At 36.9% G+C, this 12,422-nt stretch overlaps 1 protein-coding gene across 4 annotated transcripts; it reads right to left on the reverse strand.

The window, feature by feature from the left end:
• Window positions 1-1,251: 1,251 nt before the first annotated feature.
• Window positions 1,252-6,385, reverse strand: LOC145951835 (uncharacterized). Of its 4 annotated transcripts, XM_083063946.1 has the most exons (4): window positions 3,241-6,385; window positions 2,493-3,168; window positions 2,341-2,413; window positions 1,252-2,260 (listed from the first exon to the last, which is right to left on the reverse strand). In XM_083063946.1, exon 1 carries the CDS (start codon window positions 5,652-5,654, stop codon window positions 3,450-3,452), a length of 2,205 nt encoding a protein of 734 aa, XP_082920072.1. In that variant the 5' UTR covers window positions 5,655-6,385; the 3' UTR covers window positions 1,252-2,260; window positions 2,341-2,413; window positions 2,493-3,168; window positions 3,241-3,449. The 4 variants fall into 4 exon arrangements, with proteins under 4 accessions (XP_082920072.1, XP_082920070.1, XP_082920071.1 ...); XM_083063944.1 differs by having other exon boundaries at window positions 1,252-2,832; window positions 2,906-3,168; XM_083063945.1 differs by having other exon boundaries at window positions 1,252-2,413.
• Window positions 6,386-12,422: the final 6,037 nt, after the last annotated feature.

Genomic DNA, 12,422 nt, shown 5'->3' on the forward strand with positions numbered 1-12,422 from the left:
CTTTGTGGAGAATTTGTTTCCAATATGCAGAAGGAGTTTGATATGTCTATGATGGGAGAATTAAGCTTCTTCCTAGGACTACAAGTCAAACAAATGGAAAATGGAATTTTTCTACATCAAACTAAATATAGCAAAGAACTGTTAAAGAAATTTGATATGGAGAATTGTAAGATATCAAATACTCCTATGTCTACTAATTGTTATCTAGATAGTGATATTGCAGGAAAAAATGTTGAAGAATCAATGTATAGAGGGATCATTGGATCTCTTCTGTATCTAACAGCTAGCAGACCTGACATCATGTACAGTGTATGTGTATGTGCTAGATTCCAATCAAAACCAAAGGAATCACATCTGAAGGCTGTAAAGAAAATACTGAAGTATTTGAAAGGCACAATCAATGTTGGATTGTGGTATCCTAAAGGTACTTCTCCATCTTTAACTGGTTACTCTGACTCCGATTTTGCTGGTTGTAAATTGGATAGGAAAAGTACAAGTGGAACGTGCCACACGTTTGGAGAATGTCTCATATCGTGGCAGAGCAAGAAACAAGCTTGTGTAGCACTCTCAACTGCTGAAGCTGAGTATATAGCTGCTGGAAGCTGCTGTGCTCAGTCAATTTGGTTTAAACATCAACTTCAAGACTTTGGATTGAAGATTGATCACATACCACTGAAGTGTGACAACACAAGTGAAATTAACATTTCAAGGAATCCTATTCTACACTCAAGAACTAAGCACATTGAAGTTAGACATCACTTTATCAGAGATCATGTAGAGAAAGGAGACTGTGACATCAAATTCATAATGTCAGAAGATCAACTTGCTGACATCTTTACAAAGCCTCTACCAAAGGAAAGTTTTTTCAAGCTAAGAACCAATCTTGGTATCATTAGTGAGTCCAATCTATCCTAAATCTCATAATTAAAGTATGATTGTGTGAATATGCATGAAATTGCTAAGCACTTATAGGTTTAAACTTGATGTATGTGCACTCATAATAGGAAATCACACAAAACACAGTATGCCCTGTATCTGCACACATTTCTCTGTGATAAATCGATTACCTATCGGGTTAATCGATTACCATTGGAAGAAATGAAGAAATTGCTGAAAAATCAACAGCAGTAATCGATTATCAATTTTCAGTAATCGACTACCTCTGCTACTTTGATGCAATTTCTGATGCATACCCACTGTGATAATCGATTACCATGCGGGTTAATCGATTACCACTCACTCACTTGCATAATTACCCTGTTTCAGTTGCGAGATAATCGATTACCAACTGGGTTAATCGATTACCTGACGCGAACCCCTGTTTTTTTTAAGTACTCAAAAACCCTCTTTAAATCTGTTTCGAATTCAAATTAATTCAAAACTCTCTCCATTTTTGCTTCAAACTAAAACGAACGAAACCCCTGGTTCCCTTTTCTATCTCAAAATCTCTTTCACACTAGTACACAAAGGGTGTTTTACGTCGTGTATTTTGACCATTTTACGTCGGAAAAGGGCCCGACGTTAATACGGGAGTCGTAAATTTACGTCGCCACTGGAAGACGACGTAAATTTACGTCGGGCAACTTTTCAGACCGACGTAAAAAGGGTCAAAATCGTGCCACAAATTTACGTCGGACGTGGCCTTGTCCGACGTAAATTTACGTCGGTCTTTGCCAGGCCCGACGTAAATTTACGTCGGACAACGCCATGTCCGACGTAAATTGTGGCAGTTTTTTTTTTAAAAACGTTTGTAAATTGATATACCCAACACCTGCATATAAATATAATCCAGAATACCAAATCTAAACCAGGCAGTCCAGAATAGAAATTCAAATTGTATTTCAAAATTGAATGACAAAAAGAAAATAATATATAAATCTTAAAAAACATAAATTATGACAATGTAAATCCTATTATCCTAAAAAAGCTATAAAACATGTTTGTCAATGCTATCTAAATAACTAACTATCAAACTATAAACATAATATCTAACTAACTAAACTTAGAAAAAAAGTTGCCCATTGTTCTCTTATCTTGAGCATCTCATCTTCGGGCAATGGAGATGGATCTTGAAAGACCTGAAAGGGTAATTTAAGTGTCATTAATATGCAATGTTAATTATTCTAAAGGTAAATATAGTTAAATAAATTTTGATATGAATTACCTACGCCCAAGAATCAATAATACCCGCAGAAACTATGGCTTTCATCCAATACATGATGTAATAGCCACATTCAAACGAGTCTTGTTGCTTATTACACTAAAATGAGAAACAAATAACTATTAATTCCAAAGTCAATAAATTTAAATATTATTGACTGTATGAATTAATTTGCTAACCTTAGGGTATATGAAATGCAATGACTTTGATGATCTGGCTCTTCCACTTAATATATTAGCTCCAGACACGATTCTAATTAATTGAAATAAAAATAAATGTTAGCCAATATATATAATTACAGTGTTAAAACATAATGAAAAAATTTAGTTACCCATGTAATTGGCTTTTAATTTCCTGGCTTGGTTTTCGATGAAGTGAACAAAACCACACCACGGTATATTCCTTAGGAATGATTACCATTAACTGCCAATGAGACCTACATTGTATGACAAACAAATCAGTTAAAAAATTACCATGATTAAAAAATCAATTAAAAAACTAACCCGTCAATGTATGGAGCCATGTATATATGTCTTCTTGAGTCACTCATCCATGTTTGCATATATTGTTGGATCTGGACCTGAGTGTTTCCTGATTTTTGGATGGATTGAGGCTCAATAAATCCATATACTTCTGCTTGTGCTTGCTCCACACTCAATTTGTCCATGTACCTAACACAAATAATTATTATAAGTTAAATGTAATTATTGTAAATTTAGACTCATAAAAGAAAATATGACTTACATGGCCCACAACTGTATGATAGATATATTTAACATGGAGGTTCCCCCAACAATCTCTAATGCATCAGGCAGAGATATGTATAGTGGAACATCAGAGCTATCAACTCCAAAAACTCTAATGTCCCACTGCAATTGAATTGGTTGCTTCTTTAATCGTGGTAATTTGATTAGAAGCTTAGATATGGGATCATCCTCAGCTTCTGCGATATTAGCATCATGAACATGAGGTTCTCTCATGACCTCCTTACCACGATCGATAAAATCCTAAAGAAATAATGAAAATTAGTTAAACAATAATAGAATTATAAGAATCTAAAGGAGCAATAATATAATTACCTTTGCCCGTGCTGAAAGCGGCATGACCAAACATTTTGGCCAAGCTAAGAATGTGCCGGTTGCCTGCCCCACTAGTTGAACCTCTGTATTGGGCAAAGGCACTGGAGCAGCAGCATCTTGAACTTGGTCAACCACAACCCGTGTCCAGTCTGGCTGTAGAGGGACACCATGGATGGTTGAGCCACCCTCAAATACTCGGCCAATAGCCACTAACCGTGGGGGGTCATCCTCAACATATAACTCGCACTGGTTTGGTACATCAGTGTGAGCATGTTCCCCTGAGAAATTTCCCTAACCAAATGAACTATCAAATGCACCATGATATCAAAAAATGAAGGTGGAAAATACATTTCCAATTGACACAAGATTGTGATTGCTTCATTTTCTAACTCATCTAACTTTATAGGGTCAATTACTTTGTTGCAAATGGCATTGAAGAATAAACACAATCGAGTAATAGCAACTCTAACAGAAGATGGTAAAATGTTACGAATAGCCACAGGCAAAAGTTGTTGCATTAACACATGACAATCGTGAGACTTTAAACCAATTAACTTCAAATCTTGCATAGACACCAGACTCTTAACATTTGAGGAGTACCCTTGTGGAACTTTCACACTGCTTAAGCACTCACAAAAGCTTTTTTTTTCTTTCTTTGATAGAGTATGACAAGCTGGAGGCAAGTAAGTGCGTCTTCCAATAGACTGAGGATGCAACTCATAACGTATACCCATGTCCACCAAATCTTGTCGTGCTTTCACTCCATCTTTAGTCTTTCCTTTGATGTTTAGCAATGTCCCAATTACACTATCACAAACATTTTTCTCCACATGCATCACATCTATGCAGTGTCTAACATCTAACTTGCACCAGTAAGGAAGATTAAAGAATATTGATCGTTTCTTCCAGATATTTCTCTCAGTTGACTTCTTTTGCGTCTTTCCGAACACAATGTTAATGTTCTTCACCCGTTGATATACTTCTTCACCATTGCGCGGTGTCGAGGCAATTTCATCCTCTTGACTTCCATTGAATGCTTTCTTCAATCTACGGTATGGATGACTACGAACAAGAAACTTACGATGCCTAGTGTACGCAGTCTTTTGCCCATGTTTCAATTGGGTATAACTTGTGTTTTCTTCACATATAGGACATGCATAATGACCCTTCACACTATACCCACTCAGGTTACCATATGCTGGAAAATCATTTATTGTGCAAAATAACATTGCACGCATGGTAAATTTTTCTTCACGATATGCATCAAACACCTCCACTCCTGTGTCCCATAACATTTTCAAGTCATCAATCAATGGACTAAGATACACATCTATGTCATTTCCTGGTTGTCGGGGACCTGATATCATCATAGACAACATAATATATTTTCTCTTCATGCATAGCCAAGGAGGCAAATTATAAATGACCAACAAAACTGGCCATGAACTGTGTTTACTACTTAAGTTCCCATAAGGATTCATGCCATCTGTAGCTAAACCAATTCTCAAGTTTCTTGACTCTGCACCAAATTCTGGAAATGTTTCATCAATCCTTTTCCATTGCGGAGAATCAGCTGGATGTCGAAGAAAGTTGTCACATTTTCTACCATTTTCATGCCATGTGAGGTTTTTTGCATCTTCTTTAATGGCAAACAATCTTTTAAACCTAGGTATTATTGGCAAATACCATAAGACCTTAGCAGGGGGACCCTCTATTTCTTCCTCACCATTACTTCCATCAGTTTTCTTTTTGAACCGCGACAATCCACATGTGGGACACACTTTCAGTGTAGCAAAATCATTTGTATATAATATGCAATCATTAGGGCACGCGTGTATCTTCTTATACTCCAAACCCATTGGACATAGTATCTTTTTTGCCTCATAGTTGCGATTAGGTAACGTGTTATCTTCTGGAAGCATCTCCTTCAATAACTCCAACAATTCTGTGAAACTTTTATCAGTCCAACCATTTCTTGCTTTTAAACTAAACAATTTTAAAGTTGCTGATAATCTTGTAAACATACTGCATCCTGGGTATAATGGTTGCTCAAAATCAGACTTTAAGGTATCATACACATGTGCTCTTTCAAAATTTTCTTCACCAACATCACGTATCATCTCTTCTAAGTTATCGTTCATCCCTTCAAAATTTTCAGTTGTTGACATTGTTGGAATGTCTAATATTTCTCCGTGCCATGTCCATACTGTATAACTCTTCACAATACCATATATAAACAGGTGATCACGTATTTCTCCAACTTCTTGACGTATCTGATTCAAACATCGAACACATGGACAATAATATGCCCCTTTGATGGGTTTCCCATTTTCTCTTGCAAATTGTAAGAACTCTTCAACTCCATTTCTGTACTCTTGACTAATGCGACTTGCATTCATCCAACTTCGATTCATTATCTATATATTAACACAAATTAACTATTGACTCAGTTATTCATAATTTTTTTAACCTAAACTACAACCCTAAAAAATCGATGGTAAACTAAAGGTCAATGCCTAAAAAAGTCTCTTCTTTAATGCATCTGGAACGGCCGTACTGAAACTAGAACGGGACGTTCCAGATCATCAAATTACAACAAAAAAAATTCCAGCAGAACGGGCCGTTCTCCATGCGGTACGACCCGTACTGCTTGCAGAACGGCCCGTTCTGCAAGGAGAACGGCCCGTTCTGCAAGGAGAACGGCCCGTTCTGCAAGGAGAACGGCCCGTTCTCCTTGCAGAACGGCCCGTTCCAGAGGAACAAATAGCAAAAAAAAAACAAATAAATTACGGGGACAACAAACTAACCTCAAACGACCAACGTGCTGACACTTACAAACTTGGATACGTTGAATGTAGCCGTAAACGCAGAGGGAGACTCAAGTAATTCAGAGGATTTCGTATAAACTGTGAGCGCGGGAATGAAAATGGGACTTTGGGGGCAATATAGGAGAACTATTACGTCAGATAAGGCGTCGCCGACGTAAATTTACGTCGCCCTTGTTGAACTCCGACGTAAATTTACGTCGGATTTGGGTGGGACCGACGTAAATTTACGTCGGACTACAGGGAACCGACGTAAATTTACGTCGGAATAGTGGTACCCGACGTAAATTAACGTCGGATTGGAGGTACCCGACGTAAATTACCTAATTTGCGTCGGTCTAAGAGAGGTCCGACGTAAATTAGTCTCCACTTATTTACGAAACTGCCACCGCGTTTTTACAACGTCGGTGTTTGTGGTTTGCGACGTAAATTGGGTGACGTAAATACCCTTTTTTGCACTAGTGTCAAAACCTAACCCTAAGCCCCATTCATGGAAAGTCTTGGCAAAGGAAAGCGTGTAAAGCACAAAGCCAACAGAGATTACCCTCGTCCTACTACTCAAGGTCAAGGTACATCTAAAAAGAAGAAACAAGAGTCCTCTCGTCCAGAACCTGAAGAAGAATATTCTCATTCGTGGTTATCAAGGAAGTCTCAAGAGGAAACTTTCAATGAGTCTTTTGCTTGCAAAGACATTGTGGCTCCAAAGGTACTCTACTCGTCTTGGCTTATAGAGCAAGGTTTTACATTTCCTACTCTGTTATCTTGTCAAGGAGTTAGCAAATTTGTTGGGTTAAGTGGACTGTACTACCCTGATCTTGTTAGGGTCTTTTACTCAAATTTGGGAAGAGATGAAAATGGTGCTTTGGTTTCAGAAGTTAAAGGAATAAAAGTTACTCTATCTGCTGATGTATTTTTGAAGATTGGTGGATTAACCAGAAATGGTATTAAACCTACCTTCAATGAATTAAAGATGAAAAATTTCTCAATAGGTAAAGATACGTTTTTTATGAGTATGCTGAGGGATGTTTCAGCCTGGGAGGCTAATAAAGAATACAAAAGAAAAGAAAAGAGGAAAATTACATATAATGCTGGAGGTCTACGAGTGGAAGATAGACTCCTACATTATGTAATTGTTTGGATTCTGGCAACAAGGGGGAGCAATCACGCACAAATCAGTGAAGAAGATATGGCACTGCTCGCAGCTTTTAAGAACAACATTCAAGTTGATTGGGTATATGTGGTAGAAGACATAATGCTAAAGACAAGGAGGTTAATGGACTGCAAGTGTCCATATGCTGTGTTCATAAGCAAGGTATTGGTGTTCTATAAAGTTCCCTTAACTGGTGAAGCAAGAGAGGTCACCAGAGATGTTCATGATATCAAGGATAGAGCTCTGAAAATGATGAAGCTAGTGAAAACAGATGCTGGTTGGATAGCAAAGGAAGATGTTCCTACTGCTGAGACTACAGAGCCGTCTCAACCTGAAGTTCAAACTGAAGAAGAGGAAGGTGCTGAAGAGCCCAAGCCTCTTTCTACTTTTGAGCTATCTGTTCTGGCAAAGCTAGATGACATCAGAGAAACTCAGAGAAGAGATTATCAAGAGCTGAAGGCTTGTCTTGAATCTATATCTGAACGACTGGATGCGATGAACATACCCTACCCTGAAGAAATTTAGTTATGCATTACATTTTAGGCACTGTATTTTAATTTGTTCTGCATAAATACTTTGATTTATATTTCAGACTTAAAGTTTGTAATAGTTGTAGTATTTGTATGCTTCTGAACATTTTTAATGCTTATATGATGAAAGTCTTATTAAGTGCTTGTTGTTTTTGTTGCATAAGTATCATGTTATTTCTCTGTTTACTCTGTTTTTTTTTTTGGTTTGGTTAAGCCAAACAGGGGGAGAAATTCATGAGAAACTGATTAAATGTTTATATGGTTGTTTATGTATTGTATAAGAAAGAAATGGAAATAGAACTGCATAATGCTTTGTATGGAAGTTTTTGTTCTAGACATATGCAGGTTCAAATTCAAGTTCAAATTTCAAACAAACAAGTGAAACAAAACAACATGATGATTGTGAAAGTCAACATGAAGAGTTTGGCTCATCAAAACCAAAAAGGGGGAGATTGTTGAAGATTGAAGAATCTACATCTGGAAGATGTTCCCTAGAAGTTTTAGTTTTGATGTTTTGCTCATGTTGCTTTTTATTTTAAGCCTATGTCAAAAGGATAATGTATTGATTGTTTAAAAGATTAGGCTTGTATGTGTTTGTTTGTTATGTGTTAAAAATTAGTAATTAACATGAAGGTGAAAATATCATAATACTCATTTTTCTTATTTCATTCATTGTTGAGAACATGAAGTATTAATTTACTGAGTGTTTGAGACTTTAAATGAAAACTTGAAAACATCAGAAATTTTCTGAGTTAAGGAATAGATTACCTGAACTGGTAATAGATTACCTGACTCATGTTGAAAAACTGATTGATACTGGAATAATCGATTACCATGTGTGGTAATAGATTACCAAACTGATTCTGATGATTTCAAGAGGAAAAAGGATCGTGTTAATCGATTATCTCTTTAAAGTAATCGATTACCTCTGTTCCAAATGTGAGTTTTGTGTTATTTTGGCATCGTGTTAATCGGTTACCATGTTAGGTAATAGATTAAAACAGGAGCTGAAATAATTAGTTCAGTTATTCTAACTCGTGGTAATAGATTACCATCACAGGTAATAGATTATCTCCGTTATGAATATAACTGAAATAACTGTTTCCTTGCACATGAAAATTGTCTTTAAATAAGATTAAAACTGAAGCTTTTAAAAGAGAATTTTCACACACGGAAAGAAGAGAAATACTTACACGAACAAGAGAGACTTTTTTTTTAGAATACACATTACTGCAAAAGAGAAAAAGATTTTCTGAAAAAGAAAGAAAGAACATATCTGCTGAAAATCAACTTTTGGAAAAAGAAGTGTGCAAGATCAATTCAAGAAGATGAAGTTCATATAGAAAATTCATTCTAAACTGGTTTACGTTGTTGAAGATCATATCTACACGAACAGGTGTACTCGTTTCTGATCTTTTGTTATTGTTTGAATGGTTTTAACTCTTGAGATTAGAGAATCTCTGGAAGAGTTGTGTAAAGAGAAATCTTGAGATAGGTTTTTCTCAAGTAGGATATTGTGGGATCAATATTCTTGGGTTATATGTTTCTTGTGGAGTCAAGAAATGGTTTGTTAATCTTGTGGGTGTCAAGATTTGCTTGTTAAATTCATTGATTGGATATTGCTTGTGCAGGGTGCATGTAAAGAATATCAATAGTGGATTTGACTGGATTTAGAGGTGTATCTAAATCTGAAACTGGATGTAGGCCTTTGGATGGCTGAACCAGTATATATCTTGGTGCATGATTTTCTTAACTCTTACACTCTTTACATTCTGTATAAGTTTCTTGATTAATGTTGTATGAAGAAAAACATTATCTGCAGAAACTGAACTTTAAAGATTCTTGGTAATTGATAAATTCAATCTTTACATATCTTGTATTAATTGTGTTATTCAAATCTTGTTGGATAAGCTGTGCATATATAACTCTGAATTACTTTTTATGTTTAAAGGTTTGTTTTAAATCAAGATTTGTTTGGTAAAGATTTAGAAAGCAAACAAGAAAAGGAAAACTAACATAGAATCTATTCAACCCCCCCTTCTAGATTCTAACCGTAGGGACCAACACCTCCATGGATTAGCGGTTTTCATAAAAAGGAAGGGTTCATGGAGTCGCCACCAATGTTTTACTCAAAACATTGGAAAAAGAAGTTTAAGGCAATCGATTCAAAAATCGACTTCGGCCATTACAACCAGAGTCGGGTAAGGGAGTCGGTTACGCGTGGGGAAGGTGTTAGCACCCCACAGCGCCCCTTTCGGGTTCCCTATGACAGATTATTTAAAAATAATAGTGCAAAATTACTAAATTACCCCTATTTATTCTAAGCAATTATAAATTAACTATCTACATGATGACAGTTTAAATATGTACACACAGAAAGCGGTAAAAGAAGGGACTTTAAAGAGATAAACCTTTGAAGCGTGCTTTCTTATATATCTTGACAGAAATTGGGAAGCGTTTTGGCGTTCCCTCCCTCTACAAGACCGCTCGCTCCCTCCTATAAAATTTTAACTATGGAAATCCGGAGGATTTCCCTTCGACTAGGTTCGAGACTCAAGCAAATGGCTCGTGACTCAAGAACTTCGTCGGATCAACTCTCCGAGTGATTTCTAGGCAGAGCACTGCTCAAAAAAACCCAGAATACTCAAGAAGAGGGTTAAAACTGTGTGTGTAAAAGTGTTGAATGACGTCCCATTGACGTCATATTTATAGGGATGAGGCTCAATACGGTCCCTGGGGGTCAATACGGTCCGTATTGAAGTTTTGAACTACAATACGGCCGTATTGAATTCAATACGGCCGTATTGAATTCAATACGGCCGTATTGAAGTTCAAAAACCTCAATACGGCCGTATTGAAGTTCAGTGCAGCCGTATTGAAGTTCGGTGCAGCCGTATTGAATTCAATGCAGCCGTATTGAAGTTCAGAAACTTCAATACGGCCGTATTGAGTTCAGTGCGGCCGTATTGAAGTTCAAAATGTTCAATACGGCCGTACTGAACCTCTGGGAGGCCGTATTGGGCTTCATTCCTCCCACTTTTCTTATTTTAGCTATCCTAAGACCTCTAGACCTATAGAGAACCTTCCTTGGGCCTTCTGGAAGTCCTTCTGGCTGATCTTCCTTCAGTCTTCGAGAGTCTTCAAGCTTTATTTCCGACCCGGACAATTTTAGGGGTCTACATGAGGCAAAAAGGATACTATGTCCAATGAGTTTGGAGTATAAGAAGATAAACGGGTGCCCTAATGATTGCGTATTGTATACAAATGATTTTGCTACACTGAAAGTGTGTCTGACATGTGGATTGTCGCGGCTCAAAAAGAAAACTGATGGAAGTAGTGGTGATGAAGAAATAAAGGGTCCCCCTGCTAAGGTCTTATGGTATTTTCCAATAATACCTAGGTTTAAAAGATTGTTTCCCAGTAAAGAGGATGCAAAAAACCTCACATGGCATGAAAATGGTAGAAAATGTGACATCCAGCTGATTCTCCGCAATGGAAGAGGATTGATGAAACATTTCCAGAATTTGGTGCAGAGTCAAGAAACTTGAGAATTGGTCTAGCTACAGATCGCATGAATCCTTATGGAAACTTAAGTAGTAAACACAGTTCATGGCCAGTTTTGTTGGTCATTTACAATTTGCCTCCTTGTTGGTCATTTACAATTTGCCTCCTTGGCTATGATGATATCAGGACCCCAAAAACCAGGAAATGACATAGATGTGTATCTTAGTCCATTGATTGATGACTTGAAAATGTTGTGGGAGACAAGAGTGGAGGTCTTTGATGCATATCGTGAAGAAAAATTTACTTTACGTGCAATGTTATTTTGCACAATAAATGATTTTCCAGCATATGGTAACTTAAGTGGGTATAGTGTGAAGGGTCATTATGCATGTCCTATATGTGAAGAAAATACAAGTTATACCCAATTAAAACATGGGCAAAAGACTGCGTACACTAGGCATCGTAAGTTTCTTGTTCGTAGTCATCCATACCGTAGATTGAAGAAAGCATTCAATGGATGTCAGGAGGATGAAATTGCCTCGACACCGCGTAATGGTGAAGAAGTATATCAACGGGTGAAGAACATTAACATTATGGTCAGAAAGACGAAAAAGAAGTCAACTGAGAGAAATATCTGGAAGAAACAATCAATATTCTTTAATCTTCCTTATTGGTGCAAGCTAGATGTTAGACACTGCATAGATGTGATGCATGTGGAGAAAAATGTTTGTGATAGTGTAATTGGGACATTGCTAAACATCAAAGGAAAGACTAAAGATGGAGTGAAAGCACGACAAGATTTGGTGGACATGGGTATACGTTCTGAGTTACATCCTTAGTCTATTGGAAGACACACTTACTTGCCTATGTAATCTTGTCATAATCTATCAAAAAAAGAAAAAAAAAGCTTTTGTGAGTGTTTAAGCAGTGTGAAAGTTCCACAAGGGTACTCCTCAAATGTTAAGAGTCTGGTGCCTATGCAAGATTTGAAGTTAATTGGTTTAAAGTCTCATGATTGTCATGTCTTAATGCAACAACTTTTATTTGTGGCTATTCGTAACATTTTACCATCTTTTGTTAGAGTTGCTATTACTCAATTGTGTTTATTCTTCAATGTCATTTGCAACAAAGTAATTTCCCTGTAAGGTTAGATGAGTTAGAAAATGAAGCAAT

The sequence above is a fragment of the Cajanus cajan genome, chromosome 9 (genome assembly GCF_000230855.2).
Source record: "Cajanus cajan strain Asha chromosome 9, NIPB_CcT2T_4, whole genome shotgun sequence".
Classification (NCBI taxonomy): domain Eukaryota; kingdom Viridiplantae; phylum Streptophyta; class Magnoliopsida; order Fabales; family Fabaceae; genus Cajanus; species Cajanus cajan.